Here is a 22,667-nt window from a genome sequence, read left to right on the forward strand (position 1 = left end):
CCACACACACACACACACACACTGCTCAGCCAAATTTCTTGTGCGACCTTATTATGTCACGCACCAACATGATAATGACAGAAATGGACTCCAACTAAGACCACATTTTCAACAATGCACATTGTGTGCACTGTCACGCACACACACACACACACACACACACACACACACACACACACACACACACACGTTTGACAAAAATATCATATTGAACTCAAGCAAAGTGAACACGCACACAAAAAAACAAAAACAAATGTTGATATGAACGTAAAAGAGCCAGAAACCAGGCAAAGAGCCGCGAGTTGGTCACCCCTGAACTCAATACTGGAGCAAAACTTAATAAAAGGTGTCTTTTGTATCTTGATAGGACTTTGCTGAAATGCACAAAGCAGTGTACAGGCAGGTGGTGATTTGAAAGCACTTTATTGTTCATCAAGGCTACGTTACGTACAAAAAAAGGTGGCCTGCCAAAACCTTTTCAGTAGGAGACACAGCCACAAACACTTTGTGTGTATTCTTTTTAACAGTTGAGAAATCCTAGCACTAAGTACATGCTATTTGTAAAAATAAGAAACAAAGAAAAACAAAAAAAACAACAAATGGGACCCCAGAGTATGCGATTGGTCACCGCATCGCCCGTGTTGATTAAAGACTGAAACACTTGCATTTGTTTCAAATGTTGCTTTTTGGAAGACTTGGGTAAAGAAACAACCAGCGTTGGCGCTGACAACTAGTGGCAAAGTCACCAAACTTAAAAGGGTCGAGCATTTTTTTTTTCCTTAATTAAATAATTGATGGATGTAGCGATTGTCACTGACAATTTCCAGTGGCTTTTTTTTGTGTGTGTTCCTGCACTTGAACCTTTTACAAGACAACAAAAAAGATCAACTTTTTCAGCATGAAGAAAAAAATGATTATGAGGACAGAAAGAAGCAATTAAATAGCTACATATCAACAAATAATTGTTCCTTGAAAAATACCTACGATTTGTTTTCTCTGTACATCCTTTACGCACAGCGTAATGATGGTCTTATAGTTACCTATTAAAAAAGAAGTCATTTACCTACAGAGTGTGTGTGTGTGTGTGTGTGTGTGTGTGTGTGTGTGTGTGTGTTGCAGACAGGCAGCCTTCAAACTAAAGTATGGTAGTGAAATGACAAAAACGTTGCAAGCGGTTGACTTTACGTTTTTTTGCACTAACAGAAGCTCAGCTCCTGCAAACAGCGATTTCGTATAAGGGGCCATCTTAGTTGTAGTCCTCTTGAGCTCAATTGCTCTCTCAGTAAGAATGGAATGTGTTGCAGATGCTTTTTGTTTGTTAGCGTGTCCACTAAGTGGAAAATACAAAATCCACAATTTGGGGGAACACATGCGTGTTGACATATATAATTTTTTTTTGCCTGCAAATGAGATCATAAGAGTACTTAGTTTTCTCTCGCTCGAGACGCCATTTTTCCAAGACTGTGTATAGTTCGTTGGTGAGCATAGTGTGCTACAAGGAGCTAGCATGCGGTACCACTGATGGCTCAACATCAACGCTTGCCTTTGTTTTTGTTTCTCAGTTCAGTTAGCAAAATGTTTAGCAAAGCCTGTCCGCTAGCTAATGATGTTTGCTAGCACACGTTTGTGTTAAAAACAAAGAAGAAGAAAAAAAAAGATCCTCACACACGACATAGTAACATCAACGATATAACAACATGGAGTACAACTGATCCAGCAGTGAGTGTATATTGTCTAACGCGTGTTACGAGAAAAAAAAAAAAAAGGCTAATTAGAAGTAGTTGAAATGCTTACTAATAGATACCAGCTATTCAAAACAAAAACACATGCACGGGTAAAAAGCATTCGTTTACCCTTCAAACCTTAACGAGCTTAAGTGAAGTGAGGAGCCGTTAGCTAATCTTTCTTTCCTGTTAGCGTTAGCCAGGGAAGCCAATGGGGTAAGAGAAACACCGGATCCTTTCACACTGCTTTTTACGTCAGCCAGCTTTGCAGACTTGAAAACACAAAGTTGAAACCCAATTCCTGTAGTGAAACCCCAGTTTGCAAAGTAAGTCGGCCAAGTGATCAGTTATCGAAATTCTATGACAAAAATCAAGATCGGCATTAAAAAAAAAAAAAAAAAGAAGGCTTTTACTGAAACTCTACCATACATGGATACCCTCACCTTAACCTGAAACAGTACACCAGGCTTGAAAGGCTAATCCTGGCCCAGTGCCCAACCCAAAGTGTGTCAAAGGTCACACAGGTCACACCTGTATCCCAGCTTTTCATCATCTCCATTAATTAATCAAGTCATTTATGACCACTCAGTCCAGTCAGCGAAGCTTTGACGCGCAGTGTGAAAGAGGCTCAAGGTTTCTTTGGTGGCACCACGGTCAGGTGCCTTTTTGTTACTCGCTTTTGTGTCTTTCAAATGCAGAATAGCCAAACTACAGTTAAACAAACAACAACATAAAATAAAAAAGCTCTAAAAAGAAAACAGTTTCTTTATGTACAAATAACTACAAAAGGCTCACGAGGATGCCACGTTCAAGTTCCTCATCAGTTCCTTATTGCTCACTTGATCCTCAGCGGGGGTGATTTGTGTTAAGCAAACCAGCAGGCCGGGCGCTCCCTCAAGGAGGCCGCCGTCGGGAACCGCTGCCTCTTTAAAATCCCCGCCCGTCCTCTTCAGGAGACCAGAGAAGGGGAGTGGTTGTGGTTGATCATGCGGCTGTCGGGTGAGGAGTTGGGGCTGCTGGTGGATGACGACGGCGCGCTCTTGTTCTTGATCTGCAGCCAGGTCTCGCCCAGCGCCTTGGCAAAGTGGTCGTCCACCGAACCCGTGATGGACACAGAGTTAGTGGCCGTCGCCGTGGTGGCCGCTGCAGCCGCCGCCGCCGCCGCTTCGGGCTCCTTGTAGTTTTTGCCCAGGCTGCGACGGAAGTGCTCCTCGATGACAGGGTCGCACGCCGTGTTGGCTGCATGGAAGGTGCACATGGAAACAACATGTAAGCCTTGGAACAGATAAATGGGATTCTATTCACTTCAACCTAATTTTCACTCTCCAAAAGATGCTCAAGAAATTTTTAAAGCACTAAAGCAGATGAAAAATAAGACTGCGTCATCATACCCGATGTCACCTTACGTCTCCAGTTCAACCATTTTTAAAAAAAAGTTTCACGACACCTATTCCAAAACTAGGCAGCCATTGTGGGTGAAGTTAGTCATCAGAAAGCTAAATATAACTGAACATTGAAGGCTTAGGTGTGGCTTTTCTTTTTGGAGAAAGATCGAAGAAGAAATTGAATGATGACAATACGCATTTGCATTTCTTTAAAAATATATATATATTTCATGGCTTTTTACTGCAGCTAATTTCATTTGCTGCTTGCAAGTTTCAGCGCGTCTCATACAGACGGCTAACCCTGAGAACACATTGTTTCTATTTGCCCGGGAGCAGTCACGCAATGCAAATCTTTGTGCGTGTGAGCACTCACCGTGTCCCCTCCTATAGTTGTTAGTGAGGCTTGAGCAGCCGTTGTGTGAAAGCGGGCAGTGTGACAGGTTACAGTTGCGGTTGTTAGCAGGGGCGCATGTGATCACCGATGGACGATTCTGGAACGATACGGACATACGTTAAGTTCCCGTCATGATAACAGAAACAAACATCTCGGCTTCAACGAGTCCCGATCGTCACCTGCTGGCGTTCCGTGAAGGCGACGTGAGTTGGCGCGCTGCTTCGTTCCGCCACGCCGCTGCTTTTGGTGAGCGCCAGCGGCTGGTCCATGGCGGCTAAACTGGCGAGGTGGTGGTGGTGATGGTGCTGAAGGTGGGCGTGGCCGTACAGGTGATTGGCGTGGACGCCGAGACCACCGGGCACCACCACACGCTCCATGGGACTGCGACTCTGGTCCTTGGAGGAGCTACGATAGTCTCCGTGAGGTTTCCTGGGATAAAAAAACAGACAAAATCCATCATGATCACAATCTGAATGTTTTTTTTTTTCTGGGTGCTGTCGAACTCATTTGGACTGTTGTAAAAAGATGCTCTTGTTTTCTGCGGTTGAAGCAGTTCCATTTGAACGGGGACTATTCCGTCATCATTTTTACGTGATACTTTTCCAAAACGCAGAGGTTGCCGCAAACGTACGCCCAGTTTGATGTGCAATGGAGTTGTCATGCCTCATATTGCACGCGCTTGCTTGCACTTGAGCAGGTAGCAATTATGTTGTTGAGCCAGTCAAATGCAGTCTGCTTCAGTCTGTGTGTTTGGTTGTGTATTACACCCTTCCTGCAGCTCCACTTCCCTCCTACAGTTTGAGGCCCGGCAAAGGGATCAGGAGTCAATGTACTGGCTTTTTACCCATCTCTTTTTCTCCCCCCGCCACACTCGCATGAATACAGACGAATACAAAATACAATGTGGGGGTAAAAAAAAATAAAATGCTCCATCATTTGGAAGAAGACACAGTCATTATGTCAATGACTCAATAGGCACAATGGTAAAAATGCACCCTAAAAAAAAAAAACGTTTCGATGCAAGCATGTGACCAAGCAACCCCATTGCTGGCTCAAGCATCTGGACTCAAATAAATTGACCCCCCACAATACAGACTGGGGACAGAGGAAGAGCTAAGGAGACGTGGGGGAGGTTGGAAAGACTGCTCTGGGTGAATGGTCCATGCCTGAACAACAAGAAAGACTTGTTTCCTTCGTTTGTGCCCAAAGCTTACATGAGCAAAGAGGCTCTTTGCACCCCCCCCCCCCCCCCTTTGCTTTGTCTCCCTTGTTCTTTCACCGTCTGCTGCAAACTTCCTGCGAGATTTGGCAGCGTTCCTATAAAGCGCCGACCCACACACTCACAAAAGCGTGACATCGGGTTGCCATTTTCTTGCTCTGAAGATCCATCATAAAAAGCTGGAGAATGCTTAGAAGTTGCATGTGAATGCTATCATTCACCTTCAATTTGGATATTATGTGGAAATTTGGATCACGGTTGTGATTTGAGCGAAGGAGGAGATGTTTTTGTTTTTTTTACACTGGTGGTCGGTAAACTGGGGAGGCCGCCCACCCAGTCCCCACCGCCCCCACCACCTGAGTGTTTGGTTTCTTCCCAACTTCAGCCACTGCCAAAACACAGACGCAGTCATACCGCCAAGCCAGAGGGGCCGGCCGGGTTGCAGCAGCCAGAGAACGGAACCAATCAATGGCGGAGCAGTCAAATCCTCCACCGGCCCCGAGCCTACGCTTTGGCCCAACAAACACCGGACTTGATTGTGTGCCATCGGGCAAGCGAAAACCCACCTGCTTGCTACTCCTGCCAGCTGGTGGGTCTACACAATCAAACTTGCCTGACGAAGCTTTCTTTTGTTTTCATATTTTTATTGAGCATGTGCGGTGAATCGCGCACATTTTGAATTCGGGTGGACTTGTGAGAATGAGAACCATGTGACTGGCATCCGAGCGCATCACGTGACGCGAGCAGACGTCGTCTTGAATGTATTTTACGAGTCCCGGGCTTATGTGTAGCCGGGTATTAGTGGTGGCGGCTGTGGCCCGCGCTCACAGAAGGATCCCTTCGTTCTAAATCCAGATTCCAACCCTCCACCAAAAGTGCATGAATGATACGCTTCCATATGACTACTGTAGCCCATCTGTCATTAAGTGCAGCCTTTTAAGTGAGGCCTGTCTTCACGACGTCAACGCGGGAACTGTGACTGACTTGGTTCTTAAGCAAGGCCAAGATATTAAAGTATGACGCAACAAAAAACTGAAGAAAAAAAAAAAAAAATCAAGGATTATTTGTGTTGGTAATTATTTTGTTTGGCTCATCTGTAAGGCCGTATTTTAATTTAAGACCAGCAGCACTCTATTTCTAAGATGACAGAATTATTTTGAAGAATCAATTATTGGCTTACTATTTCTACCTTGATGTAAAATGATTGCTGCATATTCTGGTCCAACTGGAGCAGATTCGGAGTTTGTGGTACAGCTGCAAGAGCAAAGCTAAAACGTTTTCAATCATACGCAGGGATTTGTTCTCCTTGAAAATTAATCCTTCATCTTACCAAGACTTTTTGGACAATTCTATGCTTGATTGTGCACAAAGCGAGGTCCATAAAAGGCATGCTTGGATGACTTTGATGTGGAAAAACTTGATCCCAACGCCATCAAGCGTGGTTGGGACGATCAAGACCAGAGATTACAGGACTGACCGTCTTGTCGGACGACAGGCAGAAACATTACAGTCCTTGTTGTCTTCCAATTTCAGTTCCAGTCAGGTACTTGAAGTCATATAATAGAAAGTCAAATTTAGGTGATTTTTCTCCTGTATTTCTGGTTCACTTGTTTCAGTTAGAAACTAAAACTTGCAGGGGGTGGAGGGAAAACAAACAGTTCTCCAGGAAAACCCTCCCTATAAATCTTAAAACTGGGCAGATGTTGATATCCTCAGAGAGATCCATGGAGACAGGCAAAGAGGGAATGACACACACAGGAAACATCTGGGAAGAATCAGCGTGTAGAGAAAAAGACAAAAAAAAAAAAAAAAAAAAGCTGAAGGAGGGGGCGGATGAAGGCGCAACCGCAGGTTACAACCAGGCCTGAGCGAGCTCTGTGCGAAGCCACAGAATGGTAATATACAAATATATATATAGAAAGTGAGCCACACTGCAGGATCCAGAATACATATATTTTTTTACACCCAAATCCAGTTTACTTTTCAGGCTTAAGGCGGATGTTAAAAAAAAAAAAAAAAAGATTTATAATGACAGTATTATTTTAGTTTCCCTTGCACTCTGGCAACAACAAGTTTATATGTAGAATACAGGTGAGAAAAAACTAAATATTGAATTAGTCCAGCCAGCCTTTAATATTATTCCTGACACCATTCGAGCTGCAGCTGCATATTTTCAGGATAGGACTCAAACATGTGCTTGCCAGCCAAGTGACTCCAGGTTGGGAGCGAGAGTAGAGTGCAGAAAAATCCTTTGTAAAGCCCGGACGGATCGGATATGGGAACCCCAACAAGCACTCAAGAAAAGAAAAAAAAAAAAAATGTGGTTGCATGAATGCACACTGAATACAAAAAAAGGAACCCACATGTTTTTTGACTAGCTTTGATCAGATGTTCTCAAACATATACTTGCATCCGCTCTTTCATTTTCAGCTTCCTCCTCATTTGGCCCCTGGAGAAAGCTCTGAAGAGGACAAGTGAAGAAGAAGTTCCAAGTAAAGCGCGACTACAAAGAAACCTGATTTCAGTCGTGTGAAGCTACGGTCATTGCATGACCAACAACTGGAAACATTTCCTGCAACATAGGACAACGAGGAAACTGGTTTTCTTTGTGGGGGGTGATTCTTATTTGAAAGCAGATGAGAAGCAGTAGCGACGGGGACTTTTACAGTGCACCGAAAGGTTTACAAGTGTTGAGTGGAAGCTAGGAGGGCAGGCAGCAGCAAACTTCCAGCCCGCAGGCTCCAGTGAATAGGATAAGGCTTCTTTGTTCCAGACTCCACCTACCGCCTCAACCACTACTCGCGGATACTTAGAAATCAGGATTTAAAAATAATAATCAAAAAAAAAAAAAGAGCACAAGAGATTTGCTTCAGTTATGCCTGCCTGGTGCCAAGCCAAAGAATTGACATGATTAAAAAGTCAATGTTGGCAAAAGTGAACAACACACAACAACGTTGCCTTTCTCTGGCTTCCGAGTACTGCATGTGTGTGTGTAACAGCAGCTGGAGTTTGTTGGGACACTTTTGCTTTTGTTCTTCCACCAAAGTCTGACGACCCCGTGACGCTGACGGCCTTGTTGCGATTGGACAACAATAGGAGAGGCGACCTTCTGAGACGCCGCCCCTGAGTGGAGGTGTCAGGTGTCCGTCTGCACCAACTAATACTTTCTGTAGGTGCGGTAGACCACTTTTTGAACGGTAGAAACAAAAAAATAAGATGCTTGTTAATACTTCAGTATTATTTACTGATTTTATATTATGATGAAGTAAAGACCTGCCATACTGTTGTAAAAATCCAGAACATGGTATCAGATTTTCTGTTGCAGTGCATTGTAGATGCCCGGTGCTAAATTTCGGTGTGCAGCAAAGCGTCCCAAACTTTTTTTTTTTTTCTTCTGTGTGTGTGCGTGCGTGCGTGATGGCACACTTCAGTCATGTTCGGCCACGCCAATGAGTATGTAGGGGACTTCAAAAATAATTTCTGACATCAACTTGAAAGCTGATAGGACAACAGGCCTTGTTGTATTTGTTAAGTCAACCGTACGCTCCCGACAGTTAAAGTAGACATGACTGCTCAGTTATGGCTTTGAAAAGTAGAATGTAAATTCCCGACACAACGATGAGCGAGAAAACACGATGACTGTGCATAAATGTCAAGTTGGACACGCTAATCCTTTGTTATGTGAGCGCAGTCACAAGACCAGAGAAGAAAAGACCTTTTTTCCCATGCCCCCCCCCACCCCCACGTGTAGCACAGTGGCTCGACTCGATGTGTAACTCAATCTGCATGCAATTATTTATGTCTTATGTGAAACAAATCTCCAAACAATAATACGGAGGGAGGATTGTAAGCAGCTTTTCCACATTTCCACATCCGTAGGGTTTTCCGAGCAGAAGCAAACCGGCGGCATCTGACAAGGACGGCCATTTGGGACGCAGATCCCTTCCTCAAGCTGTTTGTTTACTAAGAAGCAGCGAGTATGAAACGCAGCAGGGTTCGGGCAATCCGCATCGCCGCAATAAATAATGATGGCTGCGGTCCCCTGACTGACTTCGGAGTACTGGATCCTCTGCCCCCCTCGAGACGGAATGTGGGCAAAAGTGGGCTATGTAAGTGGTGGGGACTTTTTAGGATTTCATAGTTCGAAGTAAAAGCAAGTTGACATAGGACGAGGGGGGAATAAATGGTGACAAATTGTTTTTTTTTTGTTGTTTTTTTTAAACATTACATAGATCAGCCTCTTAAAATACGCAAGTTGATCTCCACTGTACTCACAACTGCGCAGCGAACAGACGGCTCATCTTGGCCACGTGCTCGTTGTCGTCCATGTCGCTGTCCCCCTGCTCCCCACTCAGCTTCCTCTTGGTGGGGCTGATGGGTGGCGGGCCCGTCCTGTGGCTGGAGATGGATGACGAAGAGGAGGACGAGGAGGAAGAGGAGGAAGAAGACGAGGACAGGGAGAGGGACTGCAGTCGGGGGTCTCCTCGCAAGGCTGCTTCTCCTAAGAGGAGGAGGACACAAAGAAAAAGAAGCTTCAAGGAAAGTTTCAAGTCTCAAACAACTTTGTGCCATTTAGAGCTGGGTGAGTGTTTAGGCAACAGTTGTGTTGACTCGGTTTGCTCTTCCAGAATTAGCGGTGGACTGTTTCGGAAACCTGCGGACGGTTTCTGCTTGCGACTGTTTGTGTGCATTTCTCTGACTGACCGAGTCCACCGCCCCACAGTCTCGTCCTCGGTCTACAAGGCCTCCAGAGTAGCCAGTGAGTGGGAGCAAAGAAAGACGAGAATGAGGGAAAAGTACCACTGGCTTCGTCTCAGCTCGGGGACTTTCCACTGCTTTGGATTCATGCATCTGCCTGAATTTTCCCAAACAAAACATACGAGTCGAAGAAAAAGACAGCTTCAGCTCAAAACTCTCCATAACTACTCCCAAAACGGAGACAAACAAAAAGTTTGTTGCTAACACCAAACTCCCAAAGCGTTACAATATCAAACTGCAGCCTCTGTCACGCGGAGCTCGTTTGTGCATTGAAGTTGGAAAACTGCTACGTCCGCTTTGTACACTCATTCCACGTCACTGCGATTGATATAAGACAGGGACGCAGAAAAGTTTGGAAAATGCAGGCTTTTTATAGATATTTATGTCAGAAATGCATAATAGCTCTAGTGACTTGTGGCATTTTGTGGTCAATGCTCTTTTTATACTGACATAAATGCTGCGGAAACTTGTTTGAAATGTTCTTTTTGAGTCATAAATCACCAGGCAAAGAGCATAATAGTCATTCTTCATGTACTTACTGTCAAAATATCAATAACAAATAGGAATTAAAAAAAAAAAAAATCTTCTTTCTTTACATCTCTCTGTTCTCCAGATCATGGGAAAATAAAAATGTTGGATTGAGACAACTGGACTCTTGTTGAATTAACTGAGCTCAAAATGGCTGGTCACTTTTGCTAAATTAATCAACTTGAATCATTGGAAGGAAAATACTTGGGCTTTGGAACGTCAACTTTTCAAGTCATAATGACGCTCAAAACAACTTTGATCTACGTCAACATTAGCCAACTAAAAATAAAAATAATGATTCTTCTAAGCAGTAAGCATGCCGCAAAAAAATGGAAAGTGGGCCCATGAGCCTGGCCTCCCGAACAGTGCCACCCACCACCCAACTCCCAGTGGCATGCTCCCGCTCGCCCCACTGTGCGCCATGGCAACAAGGGATGACATCATTATATTTGACCAGGCAATAAAACAGAAGAAGAGACTTGTGACAGACAGCACACAGTCCAATCAGGATGCAGAATATTGGCACGGGCTGGGCATAATGTTTGGATAGGCTCGTTTTTCTGATCCAAATTAATTAAAGACACTCGAGTGGAACCTCAAAAGTAGAGCACAATCTGTTCAATAATTTTGTTGACTCGTTGAGTCCTAATGTCCATCGTCACACTTTATATGATATAGAATGAGCCAACTAATGGACTTGCACATTTAAATTGTCTTTATGGCTGTTAGAGATGCGCACAGATGACAACAGACTCAAATTTGCAAATGTGACCATATGTGCGACACGACTGACTTTGGTGCACATGTCGTCTTTCTACTTTTAATTAAGAACATCAAAAAGATGGTGAGATGATGAGAAACGCTTGTGAGTGGAAGTTAAACTCCTCTCCTCTCATTCGATTGGGCTCGCATGATCAAAGTCTATTTCTCTTGACGGAACTTCAAACATCTTAAAATCTGGATGAGATTAGATTACCAACGGAGGTGAACTCTCTCTCTTTTTTTCCTTCTCTCTCCCCCCCCTCAAGACACTCCAAGATGAGTCCAAGCTTGCCTTGTTATCTCCCTGCTTGTGAGCTTAAGTCCTAGGGCGATGCTTTTATCTCACTCATCACTCCAAAGGAAATCTAACACGAATCAATAATAAAGACTTGACGGATGTTCTTTGGAAAGTTCATTGGTTGGACTGGATCCCGGGAAAGGAGTGAGAGCAACAAAGTGAGGAAAATCCACAAAAAGTGTTATAAAAAGCAATAAAACCAAAATAAAATGGGGGATACTTCATCACTGTCATACAGCACGTTTTAAGTTATTGTTCTCTTTCGCAACTCCTTTTTTTTCCTCAACTATTGTGCTAAAACATGTCCCATTCTTCATTCATTGTACGTGGTTGCAGGATGCCTGTGCTTTGCTTATTGTTTTGGACGTATCGGCGTACATAATAGCGTTGCGGATGCACATTTGCGAGCTGGGGTCACTTGATAATTGCTAGGTCGGCATTATAAATGAGAATGTGTTGCGTGGGTATGTAAAGGTTAAACAAATAATGCAGTGCGACTTAGACTCTACTGCACTTTTTAAAAATGGACTTTTTTCCACATTAACCACTAACATGATGTGCTAACTGGATATGCTGGCGCCAGTCTTACGCTTTGAATGTGAGTTCACTTGATATATCTTTTGATGCACTGTCCATTTTTCTTGTTCTGATCTTCTGAGTCGGTTCTCTCTGAGTAAGTGTCTCCAAAAAAAAAAAAAAGAGTTTATCCTTTGATGCGTGTTAAACCGAGGGCAAGTGGAGGTCTCACATCCTCTGCCCAAGTCTCATAAGAGTGTGTCAAACCACGCACATTTCAATCATGCACAATATGTTTTGTTTATTTTCCAAATATACTGTCCAGCCAAAACGCCAATCTACATACGAGCAAGAGATTTCTAAAGCTTATGGCAATGCTACAGCACAAGAACAACATCACAACTACCCTCCACAAAGTTGTGAGCGTGTCTGGGCACGCATGGCTTTTCTTTCACTCTTCTTTTGAATCTTTTTGTATTTCTCATCACGAGGTGCATGTTCTGCTTAGTCAGCTAAAAGCAACCAAAGCAAAATGAATCAACTAATTTGACACCAAAACACCCAGAGGATAGGTACGTATTAAAAAAGACAAACACCAAAGAGTCTACTCCTCTCTCTTCAGTGGTGTAATTGGATAGATGGCGTGAAACCCGAGAGGCGAGACATCACAGTGAAACCTTCTGTTTGGATTCAATCCCAGGACAGTGGCACTTTCATCCTTTTTACTCGTCGCGGGGCATTACAATCATCTATGACAAGATTGAAAGCTACAGCTATTTCATAGAACAGCGCAACCGTTTTGTGATGCAGGTTGACTTCGGAGTCGTTCTCTTTTCTTAATGGCCATACAAGTATAAAGAGAAGGTAACCGCTGAGTAATAGAGCTCAATTTACGACGAATCTTTATTTGATGGGCATGACAAAAGAGAAGTTAGTCATTACGATTGTTGTGTTTTGTGTGCTTGGTAAAAATGAAAATTGATGTAGTACTCAGCAGCCAGACATTTTCCTGTTCTTGGAAATGCACCAAAATATACACAACCTGAAAAGCTGCCTGACATATAAATAGGTAGACTGCCACCAGCCAAGTGGAGATGAAGTCATAAATAATGGTTTATTTATGACGTCAAACTGATAACTAAACTGTGTGTTTGTAGTACAGTGTCAGTCTGAGAAAAATCTGCACAAATGTAAATTTAATAGCTTCTGGAAGGCTGCAATAAACTTGAAACAATAGTCAACTAGTCAAATAAACAAAACCAAAAAGCTTCTCAAAGCTACATTTCGATTTATACACGCACAGATTATTGTAATAATAAAATGAAACGCAGTTCCATCACAATATACGTTGGGTTGGTCTGTGTGTCAATCTTAATTGGTCCAAGAATTATTCAACACAAATAATGGATGTTTTTCCATCTATGTCTATGCAGGAGTGCGGAGACTTTTGCCAGTTTGCAAAAAAAATGACAAGAGAAGCTAACGTTAGCTGCGTAGCCGATGGCGGTGGATGGCGCTATGCTCGATGAAACTTGCGCAAATTTCACAACGTTAATATAGTTCGACGAGAATGCCCAAACCGCAGTTAATAAACTAATAACTTTTGCTGCTACTGCAAAAATCGGCCATTGACTACAGTGAACTTATTGCAAATGCAAAACAATCGATAACAGCGTGAGTGTAAAAGAATTGAAAAGACCACTTTGCAAGTTGTAAAAACAAACAGAAAACCATCGACAAAATCCCCCACCCGCCTTCCAAGTTTACCTTCGTAGCAGAGTATGCCAATGTTGTTGTTCATCTTGTCCAGGTACTGGAAATTCAACAGATCCATTTTCGTCAGTAGCATTTATCGCCCTTTTTTCTCACCTTTTACCGACAGCAAAAATAAGTCAGGTTGCTGGTTCTTTTTTTTTTTTTTTTTTCCTTTCAGGCGACAGACACCTAAGTTAAAAGGCCCAGCCTCACACTTTAGTCTCCGTAGAAAACTAACAAAAATCACCGTGATAGAAGAATACTTAAAGGTGAGTTTGGAGGAAGACTTAGCAAACGTATGCAATAATAACTGCAAAGTAGCGTCAGTTCTGCTCACAGCCAGCTGTAAGTAGACTGCACTGACACGCAGGCTATGTCGAGTATGACTCCAAAGCTGCCCAGCTCTCGCACTCTAAAGTGGATGGAGCCTCGGTCTATGACGTCACGCCAGTGCGGAAGCGCACAAGTTGCGTTCTCTCTTTGGACAACAGGTGGCGCTGAACACCAAAACAAATAGTGTGGAGGTATAGTATATGAAGGGGAAATGTAAAAAAAAATGTATTTTCTTGGGCTGCGGAGGAAGTCTGTACCCACACATGCACTAAGGCCAGAATTGTGAGACAGACGTGTTAACTACCAGGTCCTCTGAATTTTTAATAACTATTCATCCATTTTCTATGCAACTTGCCCCGAGGGCCATATTCAAATCCTGAAACTCAGAACTGTGAGTCTGCCGTGCTAACCACTAGTCCAGTGGTTAATGTGACGGTTACAGGGTCTATGGATTTCCTGTTCTACCATTCAGAGGCACTGAGCATGCTTGGTAAATCCCTGGAGGGCCTCACATCTCAGGGATGTTTTATGCACCAGATCAGCCTCTCCAAACATATCCCAACTGTGGGGGGGATGCTGGAGGGTGAGAGTGAGTTCCTCAAACCACAGTAGTAAATGTTGGAAGAGGAGTGGGGGAAAAGTACAGGAACAATAATCGCATCAAATAATGAGAAAGTAAGTGGGACACATATGGCAAATAGAACAATAAAAAAATCTGTGCTTACGGTCGTCATGACTTATGAGATACAATAGTTGATAGCACACAACCGTATTACATAATAGATGTTTTATTATTGTAACAACCCTTCAAGAAGTTATGAAGTTACTATTAGATGTTAAATATGCAATATGGCAAGGCCTTAGGAAGTTGAATGCGTGTAAACAAAGCAAAACAGCTTTTCGTTTAAACGTGTATGTCTGCTGCCCTCTAGGGCCCAGAAGAAAAAGTGCTAATAAATTAGGGCAAATGAAGCAAAAGGCATATGAGTTCATGAAAAAAATGATCACATCGATTCAAAAGAACACACACATAAAACCCAAACTTTCCCATGCGGGTTTGCAAATTAATACGGACCAGGAAGTTCCCTGAAACCTTCATTAATCGCTTAATATGGAAAACCGTAATTATGTGCAGAATTTAAGAAAATAATAATTTCAAAGTCGCCCATCCCAAATAGAAAGCCTTCTAATACCAACGGGTTCAAATCATCATCAGTCCACCATGACAACTTTAATATCCTGCTTCCAACTCTGTACCGCAAACTGACACCAAAGCATCATTTCACCTATAACCTAGCTCATAAACACACCATTTAACACTTCCCTCTTTGTTTTTGTACACACACACGCACACAAGCATGCCTCAACCCTCTCTCTGTTCCCCCTCCCGTTGCCTTTCCCAATCGAGAGCTCAACATTAGCATTAACTTCTTGGAGCCCCATTGTGTCCACTTTCACACACTCTCGTTTGCCTTGGTTAGAACAGAGAGCTGCTTTCATCGCTTTACAGCTGCAAACTACTGCGTTCCGTGATGCTGCTTGACTCCCAAGTCATTTAGAGACAATTCCTCCTATGGGAAAATGTGTCAAATGAATACAAGAGAAGAGGAGAGAAGATCAAATAAGAACAGTCCGAACCTTTCACCGAGAGGCGTTTTACAAGTATTGCGCTCATTAATAATTAGGGGTAGTAAAACTCCAGAATTCACTTGTACAAATAGTAACAGTTCCCTGTTATGTATTATTTTTTGCTTAGGCCTGAGCACAAAAATTCCAATTCTGGTTATCATCACGTTTGCATTCTAACATCCATCACTAGTGCTGTTATGTGTGGTGACATTGCATAAATTGCAAAAAAAAAAAAAAAAAAAAGCCAACAGAAAAGTCCCCTCTAGTTATGTAAATGCTGCGTGATGTCACACAAAACTCCCCAATTTTGTTCAGATTTTTCAGGGACATTTTCCCAAATTGCGCCACGTTTGAAATGGGCGTGCAAGCTGCTGCTTTCTTCTCTGTCAGGACAAGGTGATGACGGGCCTGCATGTTGTGACAGGCCCAGGCATCCCTCTCTCTGTCCAAGTAGTGGGCGCGTCTGGATATCAGCCCAGCAAAGACTCACCGGTGAGTCGTCCTCACGCTTTAGTAACGTGCTGCGGCAGGTTGAATCAAACACGAAGAGAACACCCACGGCTCTTTTCAGTTTAGTAAGACAATTGTGAAGAAAGTATGTTTTGGGAAATGGTTTGGAAATTAGATTAGTTGTTAGTATAAGTGCACACACATAATACTAGAATTAAAAAATGCAAGTTTACTTTTAACAGATTAATGTTGAACTATTATGTGTATAGACATACAGTGCATCCGGAAAGTATTCCGCTTTTATTCAGTGAGCAGTGATTTTAAAGTCCCCCCCCCCATTGGAAATGTTTGTTTACATTGTGACATCATGATGAGTTGTGCTGTCAAGCATTTGCTATCAAGGTGACAGCATCAAAAAAAGTTTGAAGCTGTAAATAAAATGTTTCATTACACGACATGGCGTGGCGTGGTAATTTGACAGCGTGTTGAATCAGCCGATTGACTTTTTTTTTTTTGTTTCAACTAAGGAGCGAGACGTCGGACTGTCATCAATACGGATGCAAGGGGACACGGCTGCAACGGAACACCGACACGCATCGTCGGCGTACTGTTGGTGAGCGGTAAAGGTGAGCAGAGGAAATATCAAGTTGCTACACCAAAACAATAACAACAGATGTCATTTCCCACCTATTCCGAAAGTATAATAATAATAATCATCATCATCAAAGATGCAAATTAACAACTCCTGAACTGTGAATGTTGACTGAATAATTTACTGGAATATTTGTTTTTCCTATTTGGAACAAGCAGTTATTTATTGAAGGTGTGGTGTTAATTTGTTTAAGTAGATGACACATCAGATGTTTGAAACACTTCATCTACTAAACTTCTAGAAAGGCTTTCAAGTTTTGCTCTGTGACAAACATGGAAGTGGAGTTTCATTTCATTCCGAGTGACTATGGAGAGGGCGATCAAAAAGAGAAGAATGTCAAGTATGTGTGGTCTGCACAGTCTGAGCGAAAGTTGCAAGATTGCCCAGTTGGTACGAGACGACCCGGCTTGGCATTTACAGAGAATGAATGAAGGCCTTGCCCAGGCACCTCCAAATTCCTGTTTGGATCAAATTGTCAATTTTAAAAACCTTTTAGCTACAACACAATTCAAAATTGTGACGGTGACCCTCTGACACGCCGCCTTTGTGACTCCTCAGCCGCCTACTCAACCATGAAAAAGAAACAATGACACAAGGAAAGGGTCAGTGAGGACGGGAGTGAATATAAGACAATAAGGGACTAAATGCGAATCCCACAACCCAAGCCCTCCGTGCCCTCTGACCTGTTAAGATGACCCGTCTGTCTACTAAGGCGCAAACGGCGAAAAACATTTGCTGTAATATGGAACTTCTCTGCCCTTTTCTTCTTTGGGTTGTAGCCGTTAGTGACTTGACTACGTCATTGCCTTTCTCTAGCGGTTTAATCATTGATTGCTTCCTCGTTCAAATTAAAGGAGGCCAACGTTTACTTTTTAAGCAGCTCTCGTGTCTCTCTGGTTCAACTCACTTGGTTTTGGGGGCGCAGGATGTAATGATTGAACAACAACTTGAAATCCCTAATTGCCCAATACAATCTGACGGCTCACATGGCATGACTATGCTGCTGAATCCAACAAAAGAAAAAGATCAAAGATGGAACACAAAGTTAATCTTTAAGTGCAATGACTGTGACTTTGTAAATGACCGGTGACCTAGTTATCAACGCATAACGGTTTATTCTTCTGATAAAAGCAGTGCTGATAGTAGATTTATGTATCTACTGCGGATGACTAAAAATGTGATCGCTGAAACAAGAATGACATCACGATAGTGTTATAAAATGTCGCCCATAGCTAGTTTGCCGCCTGGCATCGGAAGAAATCCAACGATAAATAACAACATTGGTTAAAGCCGATGATTTAAAGTTTAACACGTTATAGGAACTAAATGTATTGTCAGTATTTAAGAAAGAAAAATAAAACACTTAGCCAATGACATTTGGAAACAACCAAAAATGCCTTCATCAGGCAGACAGGATAGATGAGCAACATATTTGCTGCTCACCTTCCATATGCTCCTGCTATTGTCCGACTGTTTACAACCTGCCCGAGTCATGTTACGCCAGTTGAATCAACTGGCCGGAGGGTAGTGCTAAAACACACCCAGCCCATCCTTAACTTAACCCCCTCCACACACACACACATGCATCTTCAGTCAAACAACCTTTCCCGGTGAAGTTTAGACAAAGTGCCATGGTGCTGCCTCTCAAATTTCACTTTGAGTTACCCTTCTGGCAATCTCCAACGAGTTTCGACTGACAACCTTTTATAATGTTTGAAATATTACTACATACTGGGCAAGTTTGCAAGTCAGTCTTAGCTGGTGATTAAAAGACAGTTTAGACTAACAGACCGTTCCCAGCAAATCTACCATCGCGTAAGTGAGAGCTCGCCAAATCTGCTAATGTTTGAACAACCCGTGTAAATAAAGGAGGGAATGAGACACGGTTTTATTTCTCTCTCTCGAAAAACACAAGACTGGGGGAATTGTGTTACCATTTTTTTTTTCAAACCATGTGTTCTAATAGTTACGAAAAAAAAAGAGTAATTAAACTACATGTATCAACAAGCCTCAATTTATCTAAAAAATTCTCTCAAGTTGGAAATTGTCACAAAAAAGTCAACTGCTATCCCGAAATGAATTTCTACAAAGATTTACTCCACAACTGGTGGTGCACAACACCTGTCCAGGCTAGTGAGTATGAAATAGCTCAAGGGACAAGAAATCACTATCCATAAAAAAAGAAATATTCAACTGTGCTTACTCTTTTATGGGAAGAAGGACCGAGTTGTCCTGCCGGTTTGGTTTTCTGCTTTCAGAGGTAATATTTGAGCATTAACAAGAGGTGGCAAGTTTAAGACCTCACACTGTTGACTTGTCTGACAGCTATTTTATACTTAACACCCTATTTCACTTCTAATGTACATTGAAACAGGGAGTCAAAAAATAGACCTAAGCAACATTTTACATGTTATATTATACGATACAGCATAGTAATTGGCGTGGGCGCTGACAGGTTTGGGCCTCTCCCTGTGGCGCACACCCAAAACAGAGTTAGGAAAGTTCGTCACGGGTAACAGCAAATAGGTCGAGGCCTGTCGATCTGGGCTGGCCGGCCGCTTGTCTGAGTCGCCGAGCAGGATAGGATGACTCACTCGACAAATTCCCTCCTGCACTATTGTGCGTGCATTGTCGTGAGACAAAAAAGGTAGCGCGCAACTAAACGTGACAAAACAAAAACACAGCGGGGGGGAGGAGCAAGGAGCTGGCTTTCTGTTGATGCGGGACAATGCATGATGGGATACCAGCTGCTGACACGCGAGAGAAGCTGCGTCTGTACATTCCCAGGCTGCCAATACACAAGTGAGCATTTTTTGCTCGACATTCCAAGTTGCTTGGACACAACAAGGGCCAAATTGTGCATCCTTAGCCTGAATTTTCAGCATGGAGATTCATGGATTAGTCATAGAAATTTTCAAATGCCTTCCATTTTTTAAAAACGTCTTCTTGAGTTCTAATCCGTGTTGTTTTGAATGAGTATGCAACATCATTTTATGCGAGTATGTGTAGCATTGGTAGTGTTTATTTAATTTTATTCTATCCTACTGGTATTAATTTTCTCCATACAAAACTGCTGACTAAGCTTGTTATTGTTGACAATCACTGTTTATTCATCAACGTCTGACTATTTTGCTGCTGCGAAACTGTAATTTGCCCACGGCGGTGCTTAAAAGCTGATCCAGTTCTAAATAAGCACTATTCTCTGAATTTAAACGGTTGACTTCTGTTCGCACACGGGTCCAGCCCGCGGCAGAGAGGCCTGCTGAGAAGGATTTTGGCCATTTCCTCCTAATCTCGGAAGGAATTTTACATCGAGGAAAAAAAAAAAAAGAAAACCTCCCATGAATGGAAAGGATAAGACATTCAGGAAAGACGGATGTGGAGAAAAGTCACCGGAAGTAACTCGACTCTACTACTGTTGGCAAGCTTGTTGAACGGTAGCGTTGGTGGCAGTTGAAAGTGGTTATGTCTCATTTTCAAATGCATAAAGACAACTATTGTGTTATGTCACAAAGCGGCGCGGATGATTGCAGCCGAGCAGAACGTTGCACTCTTTCCTATGCTGTGAGTTCTATGGCTGCGGGAACATACATTTTTGGAAAAGGGCTTTCTCTTCTATGACGTCATAAATGATAGTCTATTATATTGTGTTTAATAACATGCATTTATATTGATGGAGGTGTAACGCCAATAAGTGTGCCAAAAAAGGCAGGTTAGCGTGCCGTGAGAAATCATCAGGTGTGCCACGGAATATCACTCACGTTGAACTAATCGGTTAAAAAAAAAAATCATTTTTCACTTCATATAATGTCGTGATGTAAATAATCTTCGTTTAAATTAATTAAATGCTCTTCCCTTAGATAAATAAGTCAGTCTTGATACCACAACTTAGATTTGATTTGGGAAAAGAGCGACATGCTTCTTTGTTTCCATTTCATGTGCGTTTAAAATCAAATCATGAGATTTTTAACATAGTTATACAATCAAGAATAAACCCCCCCAAAAAAACTTACGTTCTTCTTCATTAGCATGAACATATGACGCTGCTCTTGACAGAACGTCCAGTGGCGTCTCCATGCTGGGTTGCCTGTTGGATAGAGAATTTGATTTAAATACACCAACACACCAAATATTCAAGTGGGTATTTGTGGGTCCCAGCAGGCCACAACTACACACAATTCCACTAAGTAATGAGGGGTTCTTGTGTGTGTGTGTGTGTGTGTGTGTGTGTGTGTGTGTGTGTGTGTGTGTGTGTGTGTGTGTGTGTGTGTGTGTGTGTGTGTGTGTGTGTGTGTGTGTGTGTGTGTGTGTGTGTGTGTGTGTGTGTGTATGTGCTTAAATGTTGGTTTAGTCATTATCTCTAGTGTTTGGTTTTGGGGTGGAGAACATACGGCCTGTTCAAAAACAAACCACAAAACAGTTCAAGATAATCTTGTTCATTTTTGATTGACGCTGTCATTGAGGTATATGCAAAAAAATAGTTTATTGTGGGCAGCACGGCGGGTCGACTAGTGGTTAATACATCTGCCTCACAGTTCTGAGGTAGGATGGATGGAATCTCAGCTCCGGTCTTCCTGTAAGCATTAGGAACACTTCTTGAGAGTATAATAAATTGCAGATAGAATAATAAATGTATAGTTAAATGAACTCTACTCAAACTGTGTCCAAATTTAACATTGTTTTGGTGATAATACAGCACTTCTTTTGTATGTCAATACCTGCCTATTGAGATCCATTTCGAATGTAATAAGTTTCGACTTGAGTTATTTTAGTACTACTAAATTATTCGAGCGTTTAGTCCTCCAACTTGGAACAGTTTGTTCAACAATGGTATGCAAAGTATTTGTGGACAAAAAAAAAAAAGGCAATTTGGATTGCATTCCTCAGATGCCAAAAATGCCTTTCTGCTCATTATTTCTCACAAGAAAATATAAACTAGAAGTTTATTTCTAACTTTATTTACACTAGCACGCTGACAATGAAAGCGACAATACAAGTGCGTCCGCATTTCTACGCAGCACACTTGCATTTCTGTCCCACGGTTTCAATTTACATAAGACGCAGCCATTCGGTAACTGTCATGATGACAGAAAATTAGACGTTCGTTACATACGCTATTTGCCTATATATTTTGGCCAGTACCACTTCCTATCACGTAATTAAACGTTACTCCCACGCAATTGGCGGTTAAATCGTCACCGTATCCTCTATAATTGTTGTTTCCGTGTGAAAATATGATTAAATGTATTCAACATTTTAAAATGTATCAATCTAAAGCCGCCTCGGGACACTTTGCCATGTTTACGTTGATAAGCACGTACCTCCTTTAAGCGCCACTTTGGTATCTTCCAGTAGTACAACGTCCAAGCATAGGGAAACAAACGGTGAGGGACTAAAGTGTATATTCCACAGAGATACAAAGCTTAATCCGCAGTTTAACGGCTCCGTGGGGGGGAGGACAATAGTATAGTAACTGAGCTGTCGGGACCGACTTGGTTGTAAACGAGGGAAAGAAGGAGGAGGAAGGAGGAGGCAGGAATGCCAGGAATGATGGAATTCAGTTGCTAGCAGGTGGTGAAAGTAACGCACGCTGATTGGCGGAGCCAAGAGGGCATGATATCAGTATAAATTATGCTAATGATGTACGTCACATCCTCTCAAGGCGTCACCGCTGATACTTTTATGACGCATTCCCGACAATCCGGATGTTGCAATCTTATAAATAAGTTAAAAAAAAAAGTATGATACTAATATTTTATACTTAATTCAATGTGCATTTAATGCAAATCTTCGAATCTTCCATGTTTTTTTGTCAGGAATGCTTTTAGGTTGAGAAACGTGGGACTTCTCAGCAGTGTGGAACGGCTCAGTCAAAGCTAACGTTTCTGCAAAAGTATGACATGTCACATTAAATATTGACTTATGGGGAAAAAAATAGTAACAGCTTTTGCTCAAACGTTTTGACTGTTGAGTGCAATATGGTTTTAGCTGAGAGGCAACATTAAATGTAGTTTTTATCAAAAGTAATTGTCTTTGCTGAAAATGTAATGCAATAATCAAAAAAAAAATTATTATTATATATTGTGGGATTTTGTGGCTCCTCTGGGGATTTACATTTGATTATTCTGGGGCTAAATGTCTCAATGTTGAAATTGACAGTGCTTTTCATGAAAAATGTTCAACCTCCCAACTCTCCACCACGACATAAATAGAATTATTTGCCTCTGAATTTGTTATAATTATACCTTTGCATAACATTGATTG

At 42.2% G+C, this 22,667-nt stretch overlaps 1 protein-coding gene across 2 annotated transcripts; it reads right to left on the reverse strand.

Annotated features, from left to right (window-relative positions):
• Positions 1-404: 404 nt before the first annotated feature.
• vgll4b (vestigial-like family member 4b) lies at positions 405-21,982 on the reverse strand. 2 transcript variants are annotated; one of them, XM_085923243.1, is made up of 6 exons: positions 21,725-21,982; positions 20,417-20,490; positions 8,998-9,223; positions 3,683-3,932; positions 3,483-3,600; positions 405-2,963 (listed from the first exon to the last, which is right to left on the reverse strand). In XM_085923243.1, the coding sequence occupies exons 2-6, from the start codon at positions 20,478-20,480 to the stop codon at positions 2,674-2,676; spliced, it is 948 nt and encodes a 315-aa protein (XP_085779369.1). In that variant the 5' UTR covers positions 20,481-20,490; positions 21,725-21,982; the 3' UTR covers positions 405-2,673. The 2 variants fall into 2 exon arrangements, with proteins under 2 accessions (XP_085779369.1, XP_085779368.1); XM_085923242.1 differs by lacking the exons at positions 20,417-20,490; positions 21,725-21,982 and adding an exon at positions 13,352-15,472.
• Positions 21,983-22,667: the final 685 nt, after the last annotated feature.

Source organism: Syngnathus leptorhynchus, chromosome 11, assembly GCF_054491065.1.
Source record: "Syngnathus leptorhynchus isolate UIUO chromosome 11, UIUO_Slep, whole genome shotgun sequence".
In the NCBI taxonomy this organism is placed as follows: domain Eukaryota; kingdom Metazoa; phylum Chordata; class Actinopteri; order Syngnathiformes; family Syngnathidae; genus Syngnathus; species Syngnathus leptorhynchus.